This window comes from Lonchura striata, chromosome 12, assembly GCF_050655825.1.
Source record: "Lonchura striata isolate lonStrDom1 chromosome 12, ASM5065582v1, whole genome shotgun sequence".
Classification (NCBI taxonomy): Eukaryota; Metazoa; Chordata; class Aves; order Passeriformes; family Estrildidae; genus Lonchura; species Lonchura striata.
In genome coordinates, this window is record NC_140714.1 from 553672 (window position 1) to 581522 (window position 27851).

At 49.6% G+C, this 27851-nt stretch overlaps 3 protein-coding genes across 7 annotated transcripts; all 3 read right to left on the bottom strand.

The window, feature by feature from the left end:
• Nucleotides 1-232: 232 nt before the first annotated feature.
• Nucleotides 233-12963, bottom strand: IRAK2 (interleukin 1 receptor associated kinase 2). 3 transcript variants are annotated; one of them, XM_021542565.4, is made up of 13 exons: nt 12645-12963; nt 11101-11280; nt 9651-9815; nt 8984-9096; nt 7415-7609; nt 6914-6978; nt 6383-6497; nt 5988-6097; nt 5424-5619; nt 4668-4730; nt 3437-3637; nt 2755-3271; nt 233-2461 (listed from the first exon to the last, which is right to left on the bottom strand). In XM_021542565.4, the coding sequence occupies exons 1-13, from the start codon at nt 12781-12783 to the stop codon at nt 2343-2345; spliced, it is 2178 nt and encodes a 725-aa protein (XP_021398240.1). In that variant the 5' UTR covers nt 12784-12963; the 3' UTR covers nt 233-2342. The 3 variants fall into 3 exon arrangements, with proteins under 3 accessions (XP_021398240.1, XP_021398241.1, XP_021398242.1); XM_021542566.4 differs by having other exon boundaries at nt 7415-7582; nt 12645-12869; XM_021542567.4 differs by lacking the exon at nt 11101-11280 and having other exon boundaries at nt 12645-12869.
• A 2234-nt stretch (nt 12964-15197) lies between these two features.
• On the bottom strand, nt 15198-17643 carry VHL (von Hippel-Lindau tumor suppressor). Its single transcript, XM_021542530.3, has 3 exons — nt 17421-17643; nt 16935-17045; nt 15198-16581 (listed from the first exon to the last, which is right to left on the bottom strand). The coding sequence occupies exons 1-3, from the start codon at nt 17617-17619 to the stop codon at nt 16409-16411; spliced, it is 483 nt and encodes a 160-aa protein (XP_021398205.1). The 5' UTR covers nt 17620-17643; the 3' UTR covers nt 15198-16408.
• A 3898-nt stretch (nt 17644-21541) lies between these two features.
• On the bottom strand, nt 21542-27117 carry THUMPD3 (THUMP domain 3 tRNA guanosine methyltransferase). 3 transcript variants are annotated; one of them, XR_014958090.1, is made up of 9 exons: nt 26874-27117; nt 26494-26571; nt 25494-26015; nt 24507-24637; nt 23994-24063; nt 23493-23608; nt 23201-23370; nt 22877-23000; nt 21542-22643 (listed from the first exon to the last, which is right to left on the bottom strand). XR_014958090.1 is itself a non-coding variant. In XM_021542569.3 (9 exons), the coding sequence occupies exons 1-9, from the start codon at nt 27084-27086 to the stop codon at nt 22512-22514; spliced, it is 1494 nt and encodes a 497-aa protein (XP_021398244.3). In that variant the 5' UTR covers nt 27087-27117; the 3' UTR covers nt 21542-22511. The 3 variants fall into 3 exon arrangements, 2 of the variants coding, with proteins under 2 accessions (XP_021398244.3, XP_021398243.3); XM_021542569.3 differs by having other exon boundaries at nt 23201-23308; XM_021542568.3 differs by having other exon boundaries at nt 23201-23311.
• Between the last annotated feature and the right edge of the window lie 734 nt (nt 27118-27851).

Sequence of the window (27851 nt, forward strand, 5' to 3'; positions counted from 1 at the left end):
CGCCCGCTCCCCTCAGCCCCGCAGGATCTCTGTAATTAACTTTAGGGTGAAATTTTTCTCTAGAGCCATCAGAGGGGAAAAAAAATCAGCTATTTGACAGTAAATGAAGACTGAATGAACATGTTTGTACTAATAACTTCTACTGCGAGCAAAGTGACCCTGAGCTTCTTTTGCCCAAATAGCAATACATTTTCCGTGCCATGAATAATGAAAAAGCAGGCTAGAAAGAAAAGAATTTTCCAGGTTTTTTATTCAAAAAGCTATTAGTAAATGGTAATGCATAAACTGGCTTGTGACCTGCCAAGTTACATAACGGTGTTAATGTAAAACCACACAGTGTCTTATATACGTCATGCTAAATACTTAAATTTAGGTAACTCTGTAAGACTACCTACATCACCTCAGAATATTTCAAAACTATCAGAGTACAAGACAAAGAATAACGATTCCATTTGGTGACTACAGGAGAACAAAACCTCTAAAGCACTTTTGTGAAACAGAACTGTGCACAAACTACATTTCTCAGTTTAAAACTCGTGTTTCCTATTCTGTGCTGCAGTGTATCCATGTGCATTCCTTTCTGGAGAAGACACGAGGATTTTATCACGGGTCTCCCAGTCTATACCAAAAAATTCATTGTGAAAAACAACAAATATTACATTTTCTGTGCAACAAACTATCTTGATAAATCCGTAGAATTAAGTAGTTATTGACCAATCTGAGTATCCAATGTTTCTTATGTCAGTACAAATCTTATCTTGATTTGATTCTGGTAAAATAAAAAAAAAACCAAAAACTGACACTGGTAAATACAAAGACAGTATCCAAGGCACTTATATTTAAGGAATTTTACCAGCTTTTAGTGTAAAGAATAACTTGAGAAATGTGTAGACAATTCCAGTACTCAGGTCTTTAGCTAAAATATTTTTACTTGCTCATAATAATACATACAATTAACTAGCTACTGTACAAAAATAGAAGGTCTGAGGCTTTTGTGTAAACCTAGGAATATATACTAGTACACAATTCCACTGAAAATAATTACATATAATTAATTTTATTTTTGTTCCCTGAACTGCACTGTGAATTGCAGCCATTTCTGCACATCAGGCCCTGTTCCCCATGCTCAGGAGGCAGCTCACTTGTCTGTAAACTGAGCTACATACTCCAATAATTATTTTGGTCCATAATGAACCTGTTTTTCCCTAGACTGCACACAAGTGGAATATGTTAGCAATAATAAAAATAATAAATATCATAAAAACAAAAGTGATACTTTAAGGGGGGTTTCACTTGATCATAAATACACCAGCATAAAAGTTTATTTTTTCCTTTTGCATGTGATCCCTGGGCCTGAGACCAAGGCTCCTACTGCTCCTACAACTAAGGGACACCCACAAGAATTCCTCTGAGAATGCCTGGTGAGTGTGGAACCATCAGCAAGTCCCCTCATTAGCTTATATTTTATTCATTGCCAAAATAAATACAACAGATTATGTTTCAAGTGTCCTATAAAAATCAAAGCTATTTTAAATTAAAATCTTTTCCCTAATACAAAATATACAACAGTTACTACGTGAAACACAATGAGAAACATTAGCATGTAAAGGACACTTAGAAAAAAAATAATTCCAAAAATATTCCTATGAAGTATTAAACATGGTCTTAGAGCTCCCAACACTGAACTGAAAGGTTGGACTTAAGTGGTGCCACATGTGTGTGTGGAGGGACGCTCAGAGAGTAAAGTGGCTGAATTACCTACACCTGTGGTCAGGGCAGTTCAAACCCAGATGAAGCTGCGTACAACATTCTGAGAACTTGCATAAAAATCCCTCTCTCTGGTAATGCAGTGGTTCTGAGTAAGTGGACCAAGATTGTCTGGAACAGGAGAGTCACTGCAAAGCAACCCAAGGGCTCTGAGGATTCCTGTCTGCTGTAGGCAGCGGGCAAGCAGCACAGGCTGCTGCCTGCCACTGGTCAGTGTTTGCTCTGCAGCTCCTGGGACTGTGCTTTGATGAGACCAACAGATGCTTCCTGAAACACACTGCAAATCAATCACAAGTTATTTTGGCACTTGTTTGCCATTCCTTTTCACACTGCAGATGGAAAGGCAGAAGGCATTTCTGTGTACAGAGTGGGACTGTGCCTTAATCTGCTATAGAACAGGTATTTTCTGGTGCTTCTCCGTGTGGTACTTCTTGTTTCCTTCAGTCAGGGCTAGTGTTCCTGATCAAAATCTGCTACCTAATCTTAGTGAAAGGTACACTTTTACCATCTTTCTAATGAGGAGACAGTCCTTATTTCTTCTTCTGAGCTGGCCACTGCTAATTAATCCATCCAATTTATGATTCAAAAAGTTCAGAACTGTTTAACTTGTCCTCTTCATACAGCAAAATATTTTCCATAAGCTTCTTTTTTTGATCATTTATCTGTATTTTCCAAGATGTCTCTCTGGATAAGGCTGAAAAACAAAAAAAAGCCCAAATACTGAGGGAAAAAAAATCCATCTATTGTCTAAGGAATAGATGATAATTTTAAATTTAAGAAAAAGCAAGCAACCAACCAAACAACAAAACCAGCTTAGGAAAAAATCTGATAGAAAACTGCTAAATGTTTTGTAGATTTATTAGTAAATTCATAACCAAGGACAAAAGATTTACTGATATGTGTTTAAAAGTAGGAAGAGAAACCTAAGCAGTTCTGGAGAAGAGAGAGTAATTTGTCTCTAGTAGTGTAAGACACGGGCCCTTTTACCTTGTGGAGCAGACAAAGAGTCCAGGTCTGTGTTTCCCTGCGGAGAGGTGCCCTGTGCAGCAGCTGCTGCCTCCAGGATGCCATCGCCTCTGGCGCCCGCCAGGCTTCTCTCCTGCAGTCTCTGGGCAGGCTGTCCCTGCTTGATCCCGTAATCACAGCCCGCTGCTTTTTCAGAATTGCTGCACTTGTGGCTAGGTAACTCCTCGCTGGATTTTTCTGGAGGATTCCACATGAAACTGCTGGACTCATCTGACTCACAGGGGACCCGTGACACGTAGATGCCATACGTGTCGGGTGCCACGGCTCCCACGGAAGGTGCGCAGGGGCTGCCACTGCTCAGGATTGCTGCCTGGCTGCTCTCCTCTTTACTCCCCACTGCAGAAGGCACATCCATGCTCACACTGGCTGTCTCATCATCAGTTTCTTCTGGAGTGTTCATGGAGAATCCAGAAGTGCTGCTTCCACAGATGTAATGCTCTTTTAATTTGTTTTCAGCCATTTCCATAATTTCACGTACCTGTTTTTAACAACCAAATATGTGAATGCATAATAATTCCTGTACCCTTGCTTACACATATTCTCCTACATCAACATTCACAAAAATAAGCAAGACATGAATACTGTAGCTTTACACCCTGATGACAAGGAGACTTAAATCTTGACCATGTATTTAAAATATTACCTCTGTTATGTTCAAATTCTTCTTTCTCAGGCAAAGGCAGATGGTTGATGCAAAATCAACAGCTACCTCTTCCAGCAAGTGCCCTGCTTTTCTGTCTAGGTATTTGCAGCAGATTTCCTTGGCAGCCAGTTTTTCCAAATTTTTTACTTTGGAGTTTGAGCCTTCTTTTGCTGATTGAATTTCATCAGCAATCATATCTTTCTGTTCAAAGGAAGGAGATGCATTAGTGAAGGCAAAATGAACACAAACATTTTTTTCTGAATCTCTGAGAATCAGTATTGCTGTGTATTTGTCATTGGTGTTCCTCAGTGCCTGGTTCACAGACTGAAAACCTTTAATAATCTCTGTTCATGCAACTGACTGAATGTTTGTTCTCACAGGAGAGAAAAAGGCCAGTGGCTTTCTTTGCTTGTGTCCAATATAAAACTCCCTAAAGCGGGGCAAGCTCTTCCTGGCTTGTGCTCATTTATATAGGAATGAAAAAGAGCCAACACTGTGTAGAGCAGCATTCTTACATAGGCCTTTATATATATATAACACGTTAGAGAAATCAGGAATGTAGCATCTTTGATTTTCTGAACCCCTCTGAACACTTCTGAATTGCTTGCAAATAGTGGGAATACTGTTGTTCTCCTCTCCAAGGCTTCAGCCAGACAAGAAATCAGGAGCACGTGCCACTGAAGGAAAGCAGGTGAAGGCTGCCTTCTACAGGTGGTTTTAATGCATTCAGTGAGTTTGGCTGTTCTGACTGCTTGTGAAACCGGTTGACGTAGCTCTAACCTCGGCTTGGGAAACTGGTGAGGAATCAGTTCCAGGCATGAGCACAAGATAAACGCCTGATAAACATGACAAAGGGCTTCTGCAGTTCCTGCCTACCCAGGTTTCCCCACTCACTGTGGCTCACACCACCTCCTTCTGGCACAAAATATGCAGCAGCATTTCAGCACAAAGCTTTGTCTCTTAAATATTTATTTTGCAGTCTCTCCTAATGCAATTCAGGCCAGCACCCATGAGTGGGTTGTAAAATGTGAATATCTATTGTGCTTCTGTTCTAATGGCAGGCAGGCGACTGACGTTAATGGAACCAGCATATGGCTCCTAAACTTCCCTTCTGCAGGACATGTACAGCAGACAGCAAATATCAAATTGTATTTACATAAAATTAAAATTACTTTTATGACAGCAACCCCATACATTTGTATTGGTGTTCATTACTGCTGCTTTTTCTTACCAGGTAAATGGGGTGTCTGTCTTCATCCAGTGCCTTAATCCCAGTCAATATCTCTGCTAAGACCTAGAAAGTGTATTTGAAAGATAAAATTATTTGTTCAGAATTAACTATAATTTTAAAAAATAAGTTTCTAACTAAAGAAATATTGAAGTTATTGAACTTTTATTGAATACTGAATGCATTCTGATATTATATTTTTACTTTAGATGGCTTAACAATGCCAGCTCAGGGCATTTATGAGTCTTTAGATCTACCTCCAGAACCCAGATTTTATAGTTCAATAGATATTGCTGAAACAAAGCATAAGAAGAAAATAAAGCTAAATGTAGATAAGAAATCATACTGAACAGAGTAACTCCCTACTTAAATGGAAACACCTGGAGATGGGTGACATCACAGACTATCAATTATTTTAGCTGAAATTCAAATGAACAGGCAATGTTTGTAGAAGTTCATGTGATAAGTCTGCAAGAATTTTGAGCATCTTGTTTGTTTTAAGTCATCAGCAGTAATACTTCATTTACAATAAAAAACACTTGCTTCTCTTGATTGAAAGATTCACCTCATTTTGCCACAAACTGAGATAGATATATTTGGAGTGTGAACAATTAAAAGCAGGATTTCAACACATTATAGAGCCAGCAACTATTATGAAATTGCCAGTAAAATAACCATATGAGGTACTTGCTCTTTCATTCAATTTCTTGTCTAGAACCATCAAAAAATAAACCAGAGCATGGAAAAACGGCAACATACCACACCACAGCTGAATATATCCACTTTTTCTGTTAACTGCCCATGTCTGACGAAATCTTCTGGCAGGTAAGTAAGAGAAGCTTGTAGGACTTTGGTTTTCATCATGGCATATTCTGATTTTTTATCAGAAGAGTGCAACCGTAGTCCAGAATGCCCAAGCTTTGGTGTAAAGTTTTCATCCAACAAGACATTTGAGCTGCGATAATGACAGACAAATAACAATATTGGTAAAATCATTACTTTATCTTGAGGCAAAGAATTAGTTTTATACTTTTAAACTTAAGCACTGAAAGTGTCCAGCATTTGGCCTCATGCATAGGACTGAAAGGATTAAGTATGTTAGAAAGCAAGAAGGGGGGAAAAAACAAGCACCCAAAAATTACTTTAAAATATTTTGCTTCCATCATTTAGGAGAGAGACAGGTTAAAAAAAGGGGTAAAGGCCCTACAGAAAAAGAGACAGCAGAAAATACTGCAAATGGATTTCCAAATTGTATAAACTTTAGCCTTGATTGTTAAAGAAATCCTTAAATTACCAGGTGACCAAGGAAATCAAAGTCCTCACCTCTTGATATTCCCATGAAGAATTTCAAAATTATGCAAATACTCCACTGCTCTGACAACGCCTAAAGAAATGCTAATTCGCATCTCCCAGGTGAGTGGAGCAGAATCATCCTGCAAAGAAAGGAGGAAAAAATTGGTAATTAATGGAATAAAACACTGTAAGACATTGGCACTTTAGAAAACCAAAGGCTTAGCTGAGTCCCAGTCAAACTCCAGGCAAAACTACAAACTCCAAGAGAAGAGCAGCTGCCTTTCTGGTGCTTGCAGCCAAGGCACTTAGGCACCTTTTTTTTTCTGTCTGCTTCTCAGAAATCAAAGAGATGCCATTGTTTTCCCTGGAATTCCAGGACAGGACTTGCAATCACAAGTAGGTGGCAGAGCCAGATTATTTCTTACATGGCACTGAAGCTTGTTTTGCAGGGAGCCATTGGGCAAGTATGGATATATCAGACAGTGCGATCCAGTTTCCACCGAGAAGCCCAGCAGCTGCAGAATGTTTATGTGACAACACCTGCAGAAACAGATCAGCAGTGAATGACATAAGAGCAATGCAGAAAAATACACTCCTGAGCTGGAGTAAGTTCCTAAATTCAAGGCAACTGGAATGGTGTGCTGCAGCTGGAAGCACAGCTGGAGGCACAACAAACATGGTCCTGGGCAGGAGACAGCAGGAGGATGACTGAGCAAGAGCCCATTGCATTGCAGCAGGGGGTATAAGGTGGGCATTGTGTCCTCCCCACCCCAAGGCTCAGCCAGGACCAGCAGTAGCCCACTGTGCTGCTTGCCCAGGGCTCCCACACAGTCAGCACAAGACTGCCTGTCCCCAGCTCCGAACAGTGCCTGGAGCAGATGCCCCAGTGTTGACCAACACCCAGCAGCAGACCACGAGTGGGACATGCATCACTGCTCTGACAGCAAACCACTCACCGAAAACAAATCTGCACTTCTGTGTGAAAGAACCTCTGGGTGGAATCTGGGCTTGTGCATTCCAGCTGAAAAATGAAAACATGCAAGAGAATGTCATTAGTAATTCCTAGGACTTTGCATTTATACAGATCTGGCAGGCTCTAGATGACAAGCTAGTGTAAGAAACAGGCAAGTACCACTCATGGCAACATTAAGTCAAAGGCAATAATTAATTGGCAATTAGAATAAAAACTAGTGTCAAGAACCCCTGATCCAATCATCAATGCAGGCATCTATATTGCAGGCTGCTCCTATCTATAGAGTTAATGGAACTACTCACATGAGTAAAGTATTCATCAAAGTGTGTTTTCTGAATTTAGGTTTAATTTTTTACATAATTTCATTTTTATCTCTCCTCTTGTGTAGTTATTCTTGTTCCTTCCCCACACAATAGTACACAACTGCTAATGGGCAAGTCATACTAATAACACAACCTCTTCTAGAAAAAGGTGCAGTACTTGCCTCTTTGAGTCTTTTGATGACAAACACCATGTTGTTCCTCTGACCTTTGTAGATATCCGCAAAAGTACCTTCACAGATTCTGTTCTTGTCACTGAAACTGTTTGTGGCATTAGCAATTTCCCTCTGGGTCCACAGGAGACTCCCGCTAGGGAGATCAGCCATTGTCTCCTGCTGAGGAGTAGAAGAGCTGCAAGGCTACACATTTGTAGAAGAAACAAGTTTATCTCGTGATAATTCATATGCTTTTTCTTTCTTTCAGTGCCATATTTTCCTTCCCATGTTTTAAGCAATCACTTCTTTGGGTGTAGGTAACTCCTGTATTAATGTGTTGAGATGATCTAAAACTTTTGTGTAGAAGCAACTTGAAATCAGTTACCAATCTGCATTTCCACCTTTCCCAGGAAACAAACTTAGTTTTGTTTAAAAGTCCATATATTTATGTGACGTGATGTTAGTCTGATTTACAAAAGATCTTAATCTTTATAGTTGCGTTACATATTAAGAAACAGTTGGATGAGAAAGTGGGTCCCTCATAATGTAATTATGCTGTTAAGCTTCATATTTACTTTTGAAGCATCTGGCATCGGTTGCACAATAATTTGTTGCTACCAGTGTGGTAAGTCCTAATACCAACTATAATTACAGTCCCACTGGAGCCTAATCATGCAGCTTTCTCAACCTTAATGTGCACCCAACTTGAAAAAATAAAGTACTAATTTCTTCTCAAGAAACTCTAAAAACTACCGCACTCTGAGTCAGTCTTCCCTCCTGGCTGGTACTCCTGGACCATGTTATTGTGGATGAGTTTAAAGCGTCAAACAAAATAAACCAAAGAAAACAGGCCAAGAACAACTGTAATGGGACTAAGGTGTGCCCACAGATCTGGGAAACACTTTGGGGACAGGACAGGTCTAGTTAGACTGTATGAAAGATGAGAGAAGTGTGGGGAGGAAGGAACAGGAGACTTCATGCTAAAATCATTAGGAATATGAGGAAAACTTTTCCCATTGTGATGGGTAAGCACATGAACAGGGGCTCAGAGAGGTGATGGAACCTTCATCTTGGGAGATTTTCAGTTGTCACCTACGCAAGGCTTTGGATAAGATGACTTAAATTCAATACTAGCCCAGTTTTCAGCAGAAACCACATTTAAAGTGTACAATGAAACTAAAAGAGGTACATGGTTCTGACTAATCTGTGGTATATACTGTCCTGTCCTGCGATCACACCAGAAATGTAAGTTCTCTGTAAAATCTACATGTGAGAGTCCTTCAAACTCAGCTGCTATTTGTGGGTATGCTATCCCTTCTGAGCTAAGCAGGAAGTAATACTGTAAATTTTTCCCTCACTGGTTCTCACTGGCAAAAAAAGTGATGTAAGTGATGTAACCACAAGCAATCTAACTGAAGCATTAGTGCTGTCTTCAGTCCAAACCCTTTGTATTGAGCTCAACGTTTTCACTACAGCAATGTTTTTGTACAAGTACAGGGATAAACTCTAACTGAAAAAATGCAGAATGTCATAAAGGCAGTTTTCCTTGTATAGTCAGTGAGCACTAAGGGGATTTACCTTCACACTTGATAAAACAGGAGGATTGGACTGTAGGGAATTCAAAAGGTCTCTCGGGGGAGGTGGTGGAGCAGGGAGGGAGTACAAGGCTCCTGCAGAAACAGCACCTGAAACTGAGATAACAGCATTGAAAACACACCTTATTTTTGTAATACCACCACCTGTGACTAACTACAAAAGTCTAAGAATTATGAAGATCTGGGGTATTTTAATTTTTTGACCAAGGATAGTCTGTGACAACTTGTCAAAGTGTGAAATTCTGTGTGAAGACAGGGAGCTCTCTTCCTGGTTATTGTTTGCAGGAGTACTGTGCAGCTCTCTCCAGCCCTGGCTGGGGACATGAAGCTCCCTGTGCCTGTGCTGTTGCAGATGCTCTCTCCAGAATGTGCTGGGGGTCTCTCCTTCCCTCTCCCAGCAGAGGGGCTGGTGACCCCCGCCCAGCTCCCTGCTGGCCTAGATTTACTGTGCATGAAGAGAGGGACATGGGGCAGGACATGCATGCACTGGTGTAGACTTTCTATGGAGCCAGGATGGGATCAAGGCATTCAGAGACCTGGGAATCATCCTGAGATCCCAGAGGACAGATACAGCCAGCATCTCTCAAGGCAGCCTTGGCTATGCAGTCATTTAATGTCAAAGCAAATTCGGAGTCCAGTACTGTACTTACTGCCTGCTGGGACTGCTCCCAGATGTGAGGAGTCTGGGAAGGGCAACAGACTTATGGCATTTTCTTTGTCTCTCACTTTGCCTTCTGTGGAAGGTACAGATATGATCTGTTTGGGTGGCTCTGACTCTTCTTTCTCAGGGCTGGTGACGCTAGAGGCTGATGTCCCTTCAAAACAGAGCAAAGGGAAGATAAGGATAAACAGGGAAAATAGTCTGCCTCTAATCAGTGACCAGAAAATAATCCGAATCAATCCTAATCCTAAATTAACATCAACATTAAAATGTTACTGCATTAGAATGCTGTGAAGTCCCAAACTTTACAGGGTTTTAAAACTAGCTGTCAAACAGTCTGCAGATCTTTAGTCAAAACTGACAGTCCCTTCATTCTGTTGGCAAGTCCCTGTATTCTGGCTTTTTCCTCACATGGTTAACCTAGAAGTCTCAGAATTTAGCATCACTTCCCTTATTCAACCTACTTTTCAAGGTTTTTCATGACTTTTGCAACTTCCTGCATGTCAGACAAACAGGGCAGCACTGCAGCTAAAGAACTGATATAGAAAACATCATTATGGACATCTAGAAGTGGTACTAGAGAGTGCAAAAAACTGTTGAATGGATGTAGAACTCTTTGGGAAGAATTCTGCCAGCAAAAGATCTCGCTTTGTGCTGTGCTGATTCCTTTAAGTAGGAATGAACTGAATTATGCTGATGTAAGGTCCGCTTCGTTTTCTGAAGTGCCCAACAGAACAAGCAACCTATCCTCTGTATCTGCCCAGGAGGGATCACTTGAATAAGCGTACTCAGACACAGAGAAAAGCTAAAAAAAAAAAAAAAAGTAACTGACAGCAGCACAAGGGAACGCAGGTAATGCCCTGTTGTACCTACGCCAGGTGCAAATTGTGGAAGCAATGGCTATACTGACACACCAGAGGGAGCAAACCAGACCCACAGAGGGATGGCGCGTGTTTGCATGCAGGGATGGTGACTGGTTTTGTCTGTGCTGTGTCTGTGTTTCAGGGCTGACTGCTGGGACCTGCTCTGCAACTGGAAGCAATCCTGGCAGGGGCTGCAATATGCTGTCTCTCAGGATGTGATCCAGTGCCACAGGACCAGGCCCTTTGTGCAGCCTCTGTGTGATGTATAAAAGCACCAGCCCTGGTTTGGCCACAGCCCATCTTGCTGGCACTTCTTGAAGGGTCCAAGATGGACACCACAAAGATGGGGTGATGAGCTGCGGGACCGGTGAGTCCACCTGTGTCACCTCTTCCCTCGCACCACCAATTTTACTCGAGTGAGCAGAGAACCACAATCAGTGAAGACATTTTAGAATTTGACACAGAATGTGACTTCTAACAAAAAGCTTCTTCAGCTAGCAAGGGAGATGTCCTAAGAGGGGCCTGGGTGCTGTGAGGAGCAGCCCAGAGCCATGGGAGGAAGGGGCAGCTACTCACAGTCCAGGATGACCTGAGCCGCTCGGTACAGCTGCAGCCCTTGCAGCAGGTCCAGGAGCTGCTGCACTGTTGCCAGCCTCACTCCCCACCACCACATGAGCTCCCTCGTGATGCTGATCCCTGTCTTCTCCATGCACTTGATTTTCCGTAGCTCTGTTTGATCAGTGATCACATAGGAGGCTGATGTGAGAGAATGGATATTTGTTTAAATATTAGAAAAAACAGGCAAGGGCAAGCAGGTCAGGCTAAGGTGTGAGACACAGTTTATTTTTGCATTTGCATATCTTTAAAAGGAAAGATCACAATAAATTACCTACGTGGACATGAAGAAATTTCTGTTCCTAAAGTAAGATATCTCTTTTCTTCCTTCAACTATTCTGGAAAATTTTTGTTTTATCAGACACACTTGAAAAGAAGACCCACTCATACTTTTAAGCATATTTTCCCTGTAATCTTTCTCCTTAATACTTTGTACCAAAGTAAGGTTAGATTAAATTCCTGGGGTGATTCTCCCAAAACAGGTGGCTGCACTCCCACTTGCATTCCTAAATCCCTGAGTTGTGGTGAGCCAAACAATAACTGAATCACCTGGGTGTTAGTTACACTCCGATAAAGCTGCCAGGGAAATGCAGCTATTTTTAGATCCTGTGTTAAAGCTGACTCTACACAACGTGTCCCAGTTCCTGACCACACCTGTCAGTCTGCTGTGCTCTTCCCAGCTCACTTACCTGCACAAAACCGACCTCCCTCACATGTCCCCAGCTCCACCCCACACACCTAGACACAGCCCCAGAGCTGGAGTCTCACAGGGGCTGTGCCTAAAGGGACAAGGCTAGGGCCTGGGGTCTTCGTGTGGAGGCAGATTCCTGAGTTCTCACCCCGGCTGGCTTTGGAAGGACATCAGAAATACAGCTTTATGCATCTGAAGGTAGTGGAGATGAATCCCACCCTACATTAGAAGTTTAACTGGGGTAAGAGCTTATTCATCACACAGTTAGGGAAGTCATGTCAAAGAAAGGCAGCTACTAAGAAAAGATTCAGCTTAGAATTGTTTGTACAGGGACACAGAAAAAAAGAGTAAATAACTCAGGAAGTATATTTTCTGTACTTACTGACTGTACACAGCCAGGGCCAAGAAAAACAGGGCATAAAGTATGAGGGAATATACATGAAGAGAAGGAGGAAATTAAAAAATAGAACATCTGAGCAGATGTGAGGGACGTTGTGGAAACAGGCAGTGAGAAGTGGCAGGAGATACAGTGTGACTGGAGAGGGAAGTGCGAAAGATTGCGGAGAGTGCGGGGACGGAATCCGCCTGCCCAGGAAAAGCCAAGGAAGCACAGAGAGAAGTCCAGCATTCCACCTGTGTTTGAAAAGCAAACCCAGCGTGCCGGGAATTCCCTCTTTACAGGATGTGCCCCGCCGAGCGCTGGGAAGCGAGGGGGCCGGCGCGAACCGCGCGTCCTTCCAGCACGTCCGAAGGCGCCGCTGTCCCTGCGCCACCGGCTCGGGGAGCTACAGCCCAGCTGCGCCGAGCCCCTCACCGAATCGCATCCAGTCGTAGTCGCTCAGGCAGTCCATCTTCTGGCAGAAGTCCTCCAGCACCCAGGCGGGCATGCTGTGGATGTAGAGCGGCGGGGCCGAGCCCGCCCTGAGGGCGAGGGGCGGCTGCTGCAGCGCCATGGCCGCGCGGCCCCGGTCCCGTCAGCGCCCACGGAGCGCCGGGCGGGCCCCGCGCTCGGCCGCTCCTCCGCTCCCCGGAGCCTCCTGCTCCCGGGCGCTGCCCTCACAGCCCGGCGCCGCGGCGAAGAGCCCGCGACACCGCCAGCGACCGCGGCAGGCTCCGAGCGCTGCTTCCTGCTCCGGCTGACGTCAGGTGCAAATCGGATTTTCCTTCCCGTGACTGGTTATTGCTCCAGCCCGCTTGCCAAATTGCCAGTTCCACGTGCCGGAAGCCAGAGACGCTGTCCCGGCTGTTGCGCACAGCTGGCGGGCCGGCGGTGCGGACCGAGCGGGCAGTGCGCGGGCCCGGCGGAGCCCGGCGGAGCCCGGCGGAGCCCGGCGGCCTTGCAGAGCGGCTGTAAACACGGACCCCCAACAGCTGGGCCGTCCCGCTGGCCAGCGGGACACGTCTCGCCATGCCTGGGAAAGGAACGGGCACCGCCAGAGATGCTGGGAAGCCGGCAGGCGATGCCGCGCAGGGATCCCGCGGCCGGGCTCGCCATCACGGCAGCGCACAGACCACGCAGTACCGTATGTGGTACGGTAGGATATGCAGGGAGTGAGAACTAAAGAACACCAGAAGTGCTCACAGGGACAGGTCTTCTTTGTCAAGGGTTAGGTTTAAAATATGTTCTTAACGTCAACCATTTTTTTTCCTTTTTTTTTTACCTGATTTTAATAAAAACGTATAATTAATTAATTTGCCAGTGTAATAAAACGTATAATTAATTAATTCGCCAGTGTAAATATTACTAGTACTTCTGGCAAAAAGGAGAGCCTTCCTACCATATTACTGCTACTAAAGACTGCCAGCAGATACGTAAGTGTAACCATCCATCCTGGTCTCGTTCATATTTAGCCCTAGGTCTAAATTTGTATGGAAAATTTGAATGGAAACAAGTGCTGTAAGTTTTGACAGCTTTTAATTCACTGTTTCTTTGTATTCTGCATATATATTACAGTACAGCTAACTTCTGTTTTCAGTATCAAACTTTCAGTTTTGCAGTTTTCTTCACTCCTGGCCTCAGAAATCATGAACTTCTTAGCTCTGCTGTGACAAGGAAAAACTGAAAAATGCAATATCGTTGTAGTTATAAGATCAACGAACAGGAAAAAATAAAGAAAACTACCCAAAGTGTATTTAAAACATGCCAACTCAAAGACTACCTTGAGATGAGCTGTTTTACCAGTAGTACCATAGTTGCATTTTAGGGGTTTCCCCCTCCCTTTCCCCTGCTTACTGTCCCTCTGACACACACTGAAATGCTTCCATGATTGGAACATCTCTGAAGGTGATGTAAGATGAGACTGAAGTTGTATTGCAAAGAACTACACAAAAGTAGGAAGAAAATACTTCTTCCCCTTAGGTACTGGAAAAACTTGTGAAACCATTTGAACTATTTGCCTCGGCTGGAAGCAAGGGGAAAGACCACATCCAACCGCGTGTATGGCTTCAGTTCTGCTCCAAAAGTCACAGGTAATGCAGGGTCTTACTGGGGAACTGAAATGGACTGAATAGAGACTGCAACAATCCTGTATATTCCCGCTCTTAGGCCTTCCCTTTCCAACTGCTGTGCGCTCTCCCCGAGCCCTGGCTGCTGCAGTGTCAGCAGCATTTATTTCCCCAGGGTTCCTCCGTCCAGCCCTGCCCAGCAGGGTCGTGCACAGCCGCTGCCCGGGCTGGCCCTGCCGGCTCTCGCTGCTGCCCCGGCTGACGCTACCGGTGCTGAGGGCTTTCACTCGTAACTAACCCATCTGAGCAACTGCCAGCAGACTGCATTTCCCAATGCTCGTGTGTTAAAGCCAGCTGGGGTTTCTCAACCCTTTATTCTGATCCAAAGGGCACTCCAGAACAGAACAATACACTCTAATAAGAAACACAAGGAATCACAGACCCCATCCAACTCAGAAATACCCAGAACATGTCTGCCACGTACAGACTGTTAAACCCAACACTTAATACAACTAGGTACAGGAAAAGCTGCAGCCAAGCAGGTCAGCTTTCTGCCGGGGTCTGGCACGCTAATTGCAGTGCACAGCCCCATAGGCAGCAGGAGGGAACCTCCTGTCAGGTATGTCAGGAGCAGAGAACAGCACTGAGCCAAGTCTGCTCCAGGGGCCTGCATGGGCTCACTTTCCCCTCAGAGATCTGTGAGAGGCGGCAGAGCAGAACTCGGCAGCCCTGTTCCTGCCCAGATGCTGCCTGAGCTGTGCTGATAGTTCACGAGAGCCACAACACAGCCCAGCAGCAACGGGCTGGGCAGGCTGTGCAGTCCAGAGTGTCTGCTGCTCAACCACAACTGTCAGGGTATCACAAGAATACAAACACAGAGGCACCGGCGCCTTACCTGACAGAATTACTCAGAAAGCAAGCCTGCATTTCCATTTTTATGGCAAAGATAAATTTCTTCAAATACATAAGATAAATAAGTTTACAAATAAGGAGACATTCCATACTTACAAAATACATTGAGACTCTAAGAATGTATAACTGGAGGGAAACATATTCACAGAAATAACCTGCTGTAATCAATCTCCAACCAATCTGCTTCTAACCCGAGCTGCACCACATTTTGCTTGATGGACAATTAAATCATGTAACACTAAACTATGCTGCTTTGAACTCTCTGTGTTCACACCAGAGCACATTCCACTGAGAAGTGGGGAACAGAATACAGGCAAAGAAATATTATCTCTCCATCTCCAGCCTGCCAGTAAGCATGGCCCTGTTTGTGAGCTGGCTGTGCGAGCCAATACAGCTCCCACTGGTCCTGAGAAGACACAGGCAGCTTGAGAGGCCCACACTCCCTGAAAAGGCCTCCTACTACAACTTGGACTACAGCACTGCGAGGGGAAAAGACAGAACTTAAAGCATCTACCTCCTGTGAACCCTGTACAGGCTGCTGGGGAAGCAGCTGTGGGGGACAAGGGTGTTCCAAAATGAGGGTCTGGTCTGTGTGGCTGAGATCAGCTAGGCAAGAATCCTATGACAAAGGCAAATAAGGCATTTGAGGTATGATGACAGTGAAAACATGTCAGACCTAGAGCAGATAGGACATGGCTTTGTACATGGACAGGTAAGAGAAAGAATAACCTGCAAGCATTTACACATCATCCTTCCACCAATGTAATAATGTTTGTCAGACCCTCAGGCACTGCTGGAAACCCTCATGTACAAACCCCTCATGCTCTGTGACCCACAGGCACATTGAGGCAACGTGTGAAAGGGAAATTCCATCAAAACAAATGACTCAAGCAAAAGTGATGACACAACCATTAGTCTGGGCTAAATTAATCCTTGGTATAATTTGCTTTCTAATGCAATGAAAGTTACTTTGTATGAATATTTTCCATTTAGCTGCACTGATCTTACCCTACAGTTTGCAAAACCTACAAAGAAGAAATGAAGTGAACCATCAGAACCCAGCATGCTTCCCAGTGCTGTTGTGTCACCAAAGTTACTTAGTTTATGTTTCAAAACGTTAAACAGAGGCATCAGTTCTTGGTGTGTTTCCTGGCGACTCTTGCTCAGACTCAGTGGTTTGTAATGAGGAGTCTGAGGTGAGTAATCCTGTTAGTCCACAATTTAGTTCCTCAGTGCTTCATTCTTCTCCAGAGAAAGCCGGCGAAGATCCTTCCAAATGTCGGGATGATCCTCCAGCTCTTCGTATAACGACTGGACAATGTCCAGTTTCCTGTAGTCCATTGGGCTGACCAGACTGCGCACCACCTGCAGACACCTCTCCTTCAGGGTGAACACTGCGGCCAAACACAAGCACAACACAGCCTTGTCACGAGGGCTCGCAGCGGCTGCTCCAGTGCCAGCAGTGCTGCTCTGAGCCTGTGAGCAGAGCACAACCTGCAGCAGTGACAGGCTGGGCTCTCCAGAGAGGAGACAGATGTGGTTCTGCCATGAGGCACCTACGAAAACCCCTCAGAGACCCCCACCACTAGCTCCATCCAATACAACAGCTCTACTTACAACCCCTCACCATCTCTTCCAGTGTCTGAGCAGGTTTAGTTTGATGAGGATCTGATTTCTCACTAATCCTAACAGGTCCAGAGAGAACAAGTTCAGAATTCCCTAGGGCACATGCGGTCCTGTCCCTTACCTGGCAGTGTGATGTCAGCTTTGGTCACATTGGGGGCTGCCACGAACAGCTCCTGCTGGTTGACGAGCAGCCCGTCATTGGTCCCTGCATCCCGGAACAGCCAGAGGTGCCCTGGCAGGGAACAAGGTGGGAACGCACCAATTACAGAACTTTTTAACGAGTGCCTCTGAGGGGCATCTACCCACAAGGGACCAAGATCTCCAGCTTAGCTCTGTGTGCACAGGCCACTACCACGGCTCCAGTCACTGGTATGAACGGGGAGGGGAAAGGAAAAAGGAGAAAAGGAAAGGAAAAAATAAAAGGAAAAGGGGAAAAGGAAAGAAGAAGAGCAAAGGAAATGGAGAGCGAAAAAGGGAAAGGAAGGGAAAGAGTGGAAGAAGGAAAAAGGGAAGAGAAAGGAAAAAGGAGGAGGGGGGAAGGCAAAAGGGCAAATTCCACCGCCACCAGCTCAGCCACCCGCCACGCCCAAGCCCGTCCCGTACCCACCCCGGTAGCTGTGCATGACGCGCCCGCTGCGCGGCTGCAGGACCGGGTAGCAGCGCGGCCGGCCCTCGAAGTCCAGCCAGACGGGCAGCACGCAGCGGGGGCTGTGGTTGTTGAACATGACCTCGGAGAGCTCCCGCGTGTTGACGGAGCGCAGCACGGGCCCGGCCCCACCGGAGCGCTCCGACACCGGCGGCGCCATGGCGGACGCGCCCCGCCCGGCCACGAGCAGGCGCCGCCCCCGGCGCGTGCGCTGCGGGGCCGGGGCGGGGCCCGCCGGGAGGGGAGCGCGCCCGGAGGGGCGGAGCGCGCCCGCGGAGCCGCCGTGAAGGGCGGAGCGCCGTGAGGGGCGGAGCGCCGTGAGGGGCGGAGCGCGCCGTGAGGGGCGGAGCGCGCCGTGAGGGGCGGAGCGCGCCGCGAGGGGCGGAGCGCGCCCGGAGGGGCGGAGCGCCGTGAGGGGCGGAGCGCGCCGTGAGGGGCGGAGCGCCGTGAGGGGCGGAGCGCCGTGAGGGGCGGAGCGCCGTGAGGGGCGGAGCGCCGTGAGGGGCGGAGCGCCGGGAGGGGCGGAGCGCGCCGGGAGGGGCGGAGCGCGCCGGGAGGGGCGGAGCGCGCCGTGAGGGGCGGAGCGCGCCGCGAGGGGCGGAGCGCGCCGCGAGGGGCGGAGCGCCGTGAGGGGCGGAGCGCCGTGAGGGGCGGAGCGCCGTGAGGGGCGGAGCGCCGTGAGGGGCGGAGCGCCGTGAGGGGCGGAGCGCGCCGTGAGGGGCGGAGCGCGCCGTGAGGGGCGGAGCGCGCCGTGAGGGGCGGAGCGCGCCGTGAGGGGCGGAGCGCGCCGTGAGGGGCGGAGCGCGCCGTGAGGGGCGGAGCGCGCCGCGAGGGGCGGAGCGCGCCGGGAGGAGAGCGCGCACGCGGAGCCGCCGGACCCTCATTTTAACCGACAAACGGAGAAAAGCACCGGCCCTTGGCACGCGAGCCGTCACTTAGAGCTGCCAGCTCTTTTCGTGTCTTATCGCCCCGCAGCCTCAGTCCGCAGCTCTTGCGACTCGGGCACTGGGCTCAGCAGGGCTGCCACAAACCAGTTCTTCCTCGGGCAGTTAGGCTGCCAGTTCCCTCCTCTCCCATCTCAGGGTGCCAAAACATTCCTTTATACTTCTGCTGTAGGTTCACACACTATATTCTCTTTGTCACACGCACGAAAACACTAAAATTTGAGAAAAACTAACCAGATAGTGGAAAATCTGGACATGAACCAGAAAAAGAACACGATTAAGACTCATCTCTTTAAGCAAAACTTCTAAAACTTTATTATTTGTTAATTCACCGTGAGGGGCGGAGCGCCGTGAGGGGCGGAGCGCGCCGTGAGGGGCGGAGCGCCGTGAGGGGCGGAGCGCGCCCGGAGGGGCGGAGCGCCGTGAGGGGCGGAGCGCCGTGAGGGGCGGAGCGCGCCGGGAGGGGCGGAGCTCGCCGGGAGGGGCGGAGCGCGCCGTGAGGGGCGGAGCGCCGTGAGGGGCGGAGCGCGCCGTGAGGGGCGGAGCGCGCCGTGAGGGGCGGAGCGCGCCGTGAGGGGCGGAGCGCGCCGTGAGGGGCGGAGCGCCGTGAGGGGCGGAGCGCCGTGAGGGGCGGAGCGCGCCCGGAGGGGCGGAGCGCCGGGAGGGGCGGAGCGCAACCAGAGGGGCGGAGCGCAACCAGAGGGGCGGAGCGCCGTGAGGGGCGGAGCGCGCCGTGAGGGGCGGAGCGCGCCGGGAGGGGCGGAGCGCCGGGAGGGGCGGAGCGCCGTGAGGGGCGGAGCGCCGTGAGGGGCGGAGCGCGCCGTGAGGGGCGGAGCGCGCCCGGAGGGGCGGAGCGCGCCGGGAGGGGCGGAGCGCCGCGAGGGGCGGAGCGCGCCGTGAGGGGCGGAGCGCCGTGAGGGGCGGAGCGCGCCGTGAGGGGCGGAGCGCCGTGAGGGGCGGAGCGCCGTGAGGGGCGGAGCGCCGTGAGGGGCGGAGCGCCGGGAGGGGCGGAGCGCCGGGAGGGGCGGAGCGCGCCGGGAGGGGCGGAGCGCGCCGGGAGGGGCGGAGCGCGCCGTGAGGGGCGGAGCGCGCCGCGAGGGGCGGAGCGCGCCGCGAGGGGCGGAGCGCCGTGAGGGGCGGAGCGCCGTGAGGGGCGGAGCGCCGTGAGGGGCGGAGCGCCGTGAGGGGCGGAGCGCGCCGTGAGGGGCGGAGCGCGCCGTGAGGGGCGGAGCGCGCCGTGAGGGGCGGAGCGCGCCGTGAGGGGCGGAGCGCGCCGTGAGGGGCGGAGCGCGCCGTGAGGGGCGGAGCGCGCCGTGAGGGGCGGAGCGCGCCGCGAGGGGCGGAGCGCGCCGTGAGGGGCGGAGCGCGCCGCGAGGGGCGGAGCGCGCCGGGAGGAGAGCGCGCACGCGGAGCCGCCGGACCCTCATTTTAACCGACAAACGGAAAAAAGCACCGGCCCTTGGCACGCGAGCCGTCACTTAGAGCTGCCAGCTCTTTTCGTGTCTTATCGCCCCGCAGCCTCAGTCCGCAGCTCTTGCGACTCGGGCACTGGGCTCAGCAGGGCTGCCACAAACCAGTTCTTCCTCGGGCAGTTAGGCTGCCAGTTCCCTCCTCTCCCATCTCAGGGTGCCAAAACATTCCTTTATACTTCTGCTGTAGGTTCACACACTATATTCTCTTTGTCACACGCACGAAAACACTAAAATTTGAGAAAAACTAACCAGATAGTGGAAAATCTGGACATGAACCAGAAAAAGAACACGATTAAGACTCATCTCTTTAAGCAAAACTTCTAAAACTTTATTATTTGTTAATTCACCGTGAGGGGCGGAGCGCCGTGAGGGGCGGAGCGCGCCGTGAGGGGCGGAGCGCCGTGAGGGGCGGAGCGCGCCCGGAGGGGCGGAGCGCCGTGAGGGGCGGAGCGCCGTGAGGGGCGGAGCGCGCCGGGAGGGGCGGAGCTCGCCGGGAGGGGCGGAGCGCGCCGTGAGGGGCGGAGCGCCGTGAGGGGCGGAGCGCGCCGTGAGGGGCGGAGCGCGCCGTGAGGGGCGGAGCGCGCCGTGAGGGGCGGAGCGCGCCGTGAGGGGCGGAGCGCCGTGAGGGGCGGAGCGCGCCGGGAGGGGCGGAGCGCGCCGGGAGGGGCGGAGCTCGCCGGGAGGGGCGGAGCGCGCCGTGAGGGGCGGAGCGCCGTGAGGGGCGGAGCGCGCCGTGAGGGGCGGAGCGCGCCGTGAGGGGCGGAGCGCGCCGTGAGGGGCGGAGCGCCGTGAGGGGCGGAGCGCCGTGAGGGGCGGAGCGCGCCCGGAGGGGCGGAGCGCCGGGAGGGGCGGAGCGCAACCAGAGGGGCGGAGCGCAACCAGAGGGGCGGAGCGCCGTGAGGGGCGGAGCGCGCCGTGAGGGGCGGAGCGCGCCGGGAGGGGCGGAGCGCCGGGAGGGGCGGAGCGCCGTGAGGGGCGGAGCGCCGTGAGGGGCGGAGCGCGCCGTGAGGGGCGGAGCGCGCCCGGAGGGGCGGAGCGCGCCGTGAGGGGCGGAGCGCCGTGAGGGGCGGAGCGCCGTGAGGGGCGGAGCGCCGTGAGGGGCGGAGCGCCGTGAGGGGCGGAGCGCCGTGAGGGGCGGAGCGCCGTGAGGGGCGGAGCGCGCCGCGAGGGGCGGAGCGCGCCGCGAGGGGCGGAGCGCGCCGCGAGGGGCGGAGCGCGCCGCGAGGGGCGGAGCGCGCCGCGAGGGGCGGAGCGCGCCGCGAGGGGCGGAGCGCGCCGGGAGGAGAGCGCGCACGCGGAGCCGCCGGACCCTCATTTTAACCGACAAACGGAGAAAAGCACCGGCCTTTGGCACGCGAGCCGTCACTTAGAGCTGCCAGCTCTTTTCGTGTCTTATCGCCCCGCAGCCTCAGTCCGCAGCTCTTGCGACTCGGGCACTGGGCTCACCAGGGCTGCCACAAACCAGTTCTTCCTCGGGCAGTTAGGCTGCCAGTTCCCTCCTCTCCCATCTCAGGGTGCCAAAACATTCCTTTATGCTTCTGCTGTAGGTTCACACACTATATTCTCTTTGTCACACGCACGAAAACACTAAAATTTGAGAAAAACTAACCAGATAGTGGAAAGTCTGGACATGAACCAGAAAAAGAACACGATTAAGACTCATCTCTTTATGCAAAACTTCTAAATCTTTATTATTTGTTAATTCACCTCTGAAGAGTTACACATACTTAGCATGAACACACTGTAATGGAAAGGGCAAACTAGCAATTTGTTTTCAGCCTCTGATGAGCAGAGTGAGAGGCCTGAGAAATCATAGTATGGTCACAGAAGAAAAAAATATTTGCAACAATATTTTTCTGAATACTGTGGCAGCACAGCTGTGGTAGTTAAATTACCTAAGAAATTCAAATTGCCACCTTGATGCATCCATGGTAGACACCAAAACCATAAACTTTTTAATATAACTGCTAGAAGAACCTCAAACAGTAACTACGGACTGTTTTCTAAGGCTGTGTGTTACTCCCTCACCCACAGCAATGGAACACTAAAATACAGATCAAATATTTACTGGTAACTAGCCCTAAGGTAAGGTAACAGGCAAGAGAACCAGTAGCACTGCATACTGTTTGCCAACTGGAATTTGCTTATCAGACCACAAAAACCAGATACTGGTTCAATATTAGTTTACATTTCAGCAATGGTATGAATTGGAAAACTGCTCTGAACCCTTTAAGGTGACTCTCTTAGTAGTACTGCTAGTCATTTGAAGATACAGCTTGGTAAATAAATTAATTGTTGCACCCAGAGCTGCCTCAATATGTTTTCTACTGTAAGCAGAAATAATAAAACGTTTAACTGAAAAATACAAGAAAATATTCAAGCCAAGGAAAGAATTACTAATGCCACTAATGAATTTCAGTTTGGGTGGAAGGGAGCAGAGGTGATATAAGTAGTAAGATTTCAGAACACACAGTAGAACTGGCAGCTCTCAATTGATCCCTGGTTTGTTATTTGTGTGACAATTTCTCTGCAGGTTGTTTGGTTTTGAAATGGACAGACTATGCTCTCAGGTCTCTGCTTTACCAGCTGTCTATTCAACAAAGTCCGGAGACATCTCTTGTCTTCTTCCACGCAGTTCACCAGAAGGACCTTGTCTCGTCTGCCCTCTCCCAGGTGCGCCTCAGCAGATACACTGCAGCGTGGAGTCCCCCCACGTTCACCCACACGGTCTGAGCTCTGCGCCAGATGTGTCCCACACGGGACAAGGCCTGCGGGCCAAAAACAGCCAAAGAGTGGCATTACGACAGGAACGTTAATTTTTATTATTCTCCAGCATATCTGATGGGAACATCAAAGGACCTTCCAGGTCCAAAATTTAATTTAAGCGTTACTAATGATTGCTCTATATGTGGAGTATCTTTTATAAGGATGGCAGCTTACAATTTTTCCCTCAATGTATTTTCAAGTGTAAACAGGTTTGATTTTCTCTCACAGAACAAACCTTGGCAAAGCATTTCTTGTCCTGGGTAAGCAGCACAGCCCTGCCTGTCCCTGGGGTGCAGATCCGGCCCATTTCCATCAGGCAAGCTGGGTAGAGATCCCAGTTCTTCTTCTTCGACCCCATCCTGCAAGATACATCCAGATCCCCAGTGTGATCGCTGGCACCAGCTCAGTGTCCTTGGTGTCTCAGACATCGATCTGCTCATTCAGGAGCAGTTACTTTCAAGCTCCTTTTTAACACGGGGCTCCCGACTGCTTCCCCAGCAGGCCCAGTTCAGCACCAGCTGTGCAGGAGCCCAGCCCTGGCCAGGAGAGCGCAGCTCACCTCTTGCCGAAGGGCATGTCTGTCACCACGATGTCCACGGAGCCCGTCCGCAGAGGCAGGTTGCAGATGTCCCACTGGATGACATCCAAGGGAACGCCCAGGGCAGTGCTGCTGCAAGAGCAAAGGCAGTCCCCTCAGACATGAGCATCAGGTTTTTACACTGGGGAGGTCTACAATGTTGGCAACAAAATAAACAAGAAAACATGAACCAGACACTCAAGTGCATCAGTGCAAAGTGGATTTCTGTGCATGCAACACTGCAGGAAAGGTAAATCCCTCAGGGTCCTCTCACCTGTCCTTACTCTCGTTTTTCCTCAGTAAGGAGCTGATGTTGTTTGCTGCTCTCTTCACTGCCTGAGGGCTGTTATCCCCTGCGATGTGGTAGCAGTAGGGCCATTCTGCAGCTCCCTAGCAGGGAAATGATAATAAGCAACATTAGCATCAACATTGCTTGAATGAAAAAAAATCCCAGAATAATTTCTCTAACCTGACAGAATACAACAAAGTGACTGCAAGTTGATGGCTGGAAATTGAGACTTCTGTAACAGATAGCTGTATTTTGCACCTTTAAAGCTCAAAATACTTTTGGATTTAGTCTTTTTCTGCTACGTCTTATGGAAGGAAAATGAGGTCATTTACAAAAAGTGTATTTGCATCTGTTCAAAAACTGGTGAGACTGGAGCTTACTATTCAGTCATTACTAAGAAGATTTACACATATTATTCAGCTATAATAGAATATAGCTAAGATATAGACAAGTTTAATTAAGTTTAAAAAATCAAGGAAGAATCACCTCTATTGGTATCGCACCTGTACCACACATGGGATCAACTATGATATCTGTGGGCTGGGGATCACAGAGTCTGAGGAACAGAAGAAAAGATATGGTGAGAAATGTCTTAAAAACCTTAATTTCTATAAATAAGGGAATGAGTGAGCTATTTTCATCGCCCTGGTATCTACCCTTCTAACAAAAACTTGATGTGATTATTTTTTCCACTAGTTACATTTTTTTTTATAACCAGCAATGAAGCTAAATTCTTTCAAGACTGAGGTACACTATTTTGAAACTTGGCTAATACAGGAAAGGTTTACTTTCCTTGGCTGGGAAATACCCACTGTTATTACAAGGCACATGGTGTCAGCAAGTCCAGGGTTTTTTTTTTTTTTTTCTTTAAGAATTAACAGAAATGGCTTCTGAGGAAGCAGTGGGGGAGATAAAAGGTTTAATTTCTTAAACAAAAGCTGCTGTTTCTTAAACAAAAAGACTTGTTAACCGAGCATAATACAACATAACTGCCCTGACCTGAGCATGCCGTAAGCCAGAGTGGAACGCAGCGTTGTGGGTCCGAAGTGTGTAATATTCCGTCTGTGGAGACTCTCTTCAGTTAATGCAATCCCCACCACAACTTCATTGTTGTGAATATTCAGAAGAACCTAAAGAAAAAACCTGAAGTGAATTTCAGGAGTAACAGAAGCTTTCCACAGAATGCCTGGTAAATACTTACAGGAATCTTAACTGGCAATTTAAAATCCAGGAATGACATATAAAAAGCTTTTCTTCTTGGAAGTAAAGCATAGCACCATTTTAATAGGACAGAATTCAGGTGAGCATTCACACACTCTCTCATTCACACCAAATCTATTGCACAAGACTTCTCAAAGTGCTATAACCATTGCACTGGCTTCTTAAAACATTTGGTTTGTAAGTCTGGGGCAGAGGCTGGGTAAGTCCTGCAAGACACAGTGAACCATCTGCAAAAGCAGCAATAAAAATCATATTTGTGGTGGGGACTACATTAACTAGGAAGGTGAATTCTCACTCCAGGGCAGTGGCCAGCCCTTAGTAAAGCTGCAAGAAAAACTTAGGTCTCTCTGCCCCTCAAAACCGGTGGCTCCTCACCACCAACAGGTCAGGGGTGCTGGTTGTATTTTCCCAGCCTCTGCTCTCCCCTGACAGAAAACAAACACCTGACAGTTATTGTTAACTCCTTCTGTCCCCTTCACCCCAAAACCAGCTTCCATTTGGAGCATTTCTTGGTAACTTAGACTGCTATTAAACAATGCATTAGAAGGAAGATTTACTGAAGGTGAAAGCAAGGCAAAGAAGGTATCAGAAGTCACACATAATGCTGTCAGGGAAAAGAACACTTCAGAGGAGGCCAATTTCAGCATTACCAGTTTTCAGTTCCAGAGTCTCTGGAAGGCAGTGTGGCGATCTCTAAGCATCAGAAATAAGAACTAAAAATTTGTACTGCAGAAACATAGGCATTTCCAAGGTATGCCACTATACCTCCACATCAAAATTAGTCATGTCAGCTTTCCACTGGAAGTGCTCCTGCACGGCTCCACCGAAGTCTCTTGCGGCCTCGTTGGACGTGAAGCTGTGCTTGTCTCCTGCTCTGTTGCACGTCACTCGGAACCTCAGCACCTTCGCCTCTCCTTCACCAGCCTTGGTCCCACTCTCAGAACTCGCCTGCGCTCCAGCTTTCACATCTGACTGCTCATTATCTTCCTCCTCCTCCACCCCATTTCTGGATGTCACTCCTTGGGGATTCTCTGTATCCTGGCCATCAGTGGGTTCCACAGACACAGGGTTTTGGGCACAGTCCTCCTGGTCACTAGTGCTATTTTGGTCTGCTCCTCCCTCTTCTCCACCATCACTCAGCTTCCCTCTGCTTGCAGGACTCTGCAGACTATGTTTTTTGCGCTTTGTCTTTTTCTTTTTCAAGCTGTTGTTCAACTCCCAAACTTTCAATGGATCGGTCCAGGGCAGCTTTTTAACCAAATCTTCCAAATCCTTTAGAGCATCTTCCTTTAAGACAGAAAAAGTTGTGCTTTGAAGTTATTCATCCTTTTAAAAGTTATCCTTCATTTTGAGGTCTCTCAAAGTAGTTTATTAAACACTAAAGGTTTTTGTCTGGTTTTTGCTATAACTAAACGGAATTACAGTGAAAAGCACAAGACCCACAGGATTTCATAATTTATCTTGTAATACAGACAACTAACACTGTATTAAGTGACCAAAGTGACACTTCACTATTCTGTGTCAGTGGCCTACAAACATAGCATCACCTCTTATCCCAGATTTTGGCAATGTAAAGTATTTAATGGCAGAAATCATGTTAGATGACATGGCCACACTTCCATTTACAAGCCAGAAAAAGGGAACTAGAATAGCATCACAAATTAAAAACTTATTAAATAAACAGAATATTTTGATACTAGTCTTAAATTAAAAACCCCAATCACTTCAAACCCCAGAACCGACAGAAAAAGGAAGAGTGATTCACCTTATTATCCTTAAATTGATAGTCTTTGAATTCCTGAACAACAACAAATAAATTATCCACTGACCTCAGACGATGGACCTACAAGAGATGAAAAGATGACACATTACTAACCGCGTGCCGTGGGGACTGTGTTTACTGTTTTCAGAATTTTGCCATCTATGTCGAGGTTTCAGACTATGGTTTTCCACCTTTAGTCCCCACAGGAGTCATCAGTTTAATCTTTGCACTGGTTTAACGTCCCCATCTACCATCTCATCTCCCGCCGACACCCTGGGTGCGGGATGCGGCCTCCGACAGCCAAGCGTTCGGCTGGGACCACCGAACCGAACCAGCCACAGGGGGAACGGCGGAGCGGGGAGCGCCAGGGGGCCCGCACGGACCTGAGGCAGGCTCCGGGCCGGGACCTCGAAGTAGATCTTGCCCCGATCCCTGCTGATCCTGGAGGCCGAGCCCAGCTTCTCCTGCACCTCCTGCGCCGCCGTCTGCTCGAACCCCGTGGGCACGGTGGCGCCGATCACGGCCGCCAGCTCCGCGCCCTCCTGGGCTGCGGCCGAACCCAGCCCCGCGTCGCCGGCCGCCTCCGCTCCCGCCATGCCGGGCTCCCGGGGACGGCGGGCCGCGCACACCACCCCGGCCGGCCCACGACCCCCGGACCGCCCCGCCGCCGGCCACGCCGCGCCGGGCGCCGCCGCCGCCCTTTCCGCTTCCGCGCCGGGCGGCGCCGCCCGCGGGGCGGCTGTGGGTCCGCAGGACGGCTGCGGGTCCGCGGGGCGGCTGTGGGTCCGCGGGACCGGGTGTGGGTCCGCGGGGCGGCTGTGGGTCCGCGGGACCGGGTGTGGGTCCGCGGGGCGGCTGTCGGTCCGCGCGGCCCTGCCGGTGCCGGTGCCGGTCCGCGCGGCGCCCCGTGGAGCTCCTGCCGGGCCCTCGGCCGGGGCTCGGTGCGCGGCTCTGTGCTGCCGTTCCCAGCCCGTGACGGTCGCTCGCTGCCCTCGCGGCCCGCGGGTCCGTGCCCGGCTCCAAGCCCAGCACCCCCGCAGTGTGGGGCCCCCGCAGCCCCTCGGGTCCCGGCGCCGAGCTCCCGAGCTGGGCTGCCGGTGTTCGGGCCCCCGGTACCCACGCGGCCGCCCCGCTGCCACAACCCCTGTGTCCTGGGTGGCAAACCGTGGGGTGGCCATTTCTCTGTTCGTTCCTTGTTGCTCAGTTTTCTCGATGGTTGGGCTGTTTCCTTTGGCGTGTTTCCAGAATTAGAATTATTTTTAAAAGTAAAATCTAGTGGCTAAATGCCTTTTTTTTCAGGAGAAACAGAAAGAGAGGCTGCTCTACCTGCCATGACCATGCCCCCATCACTATGACCAAAC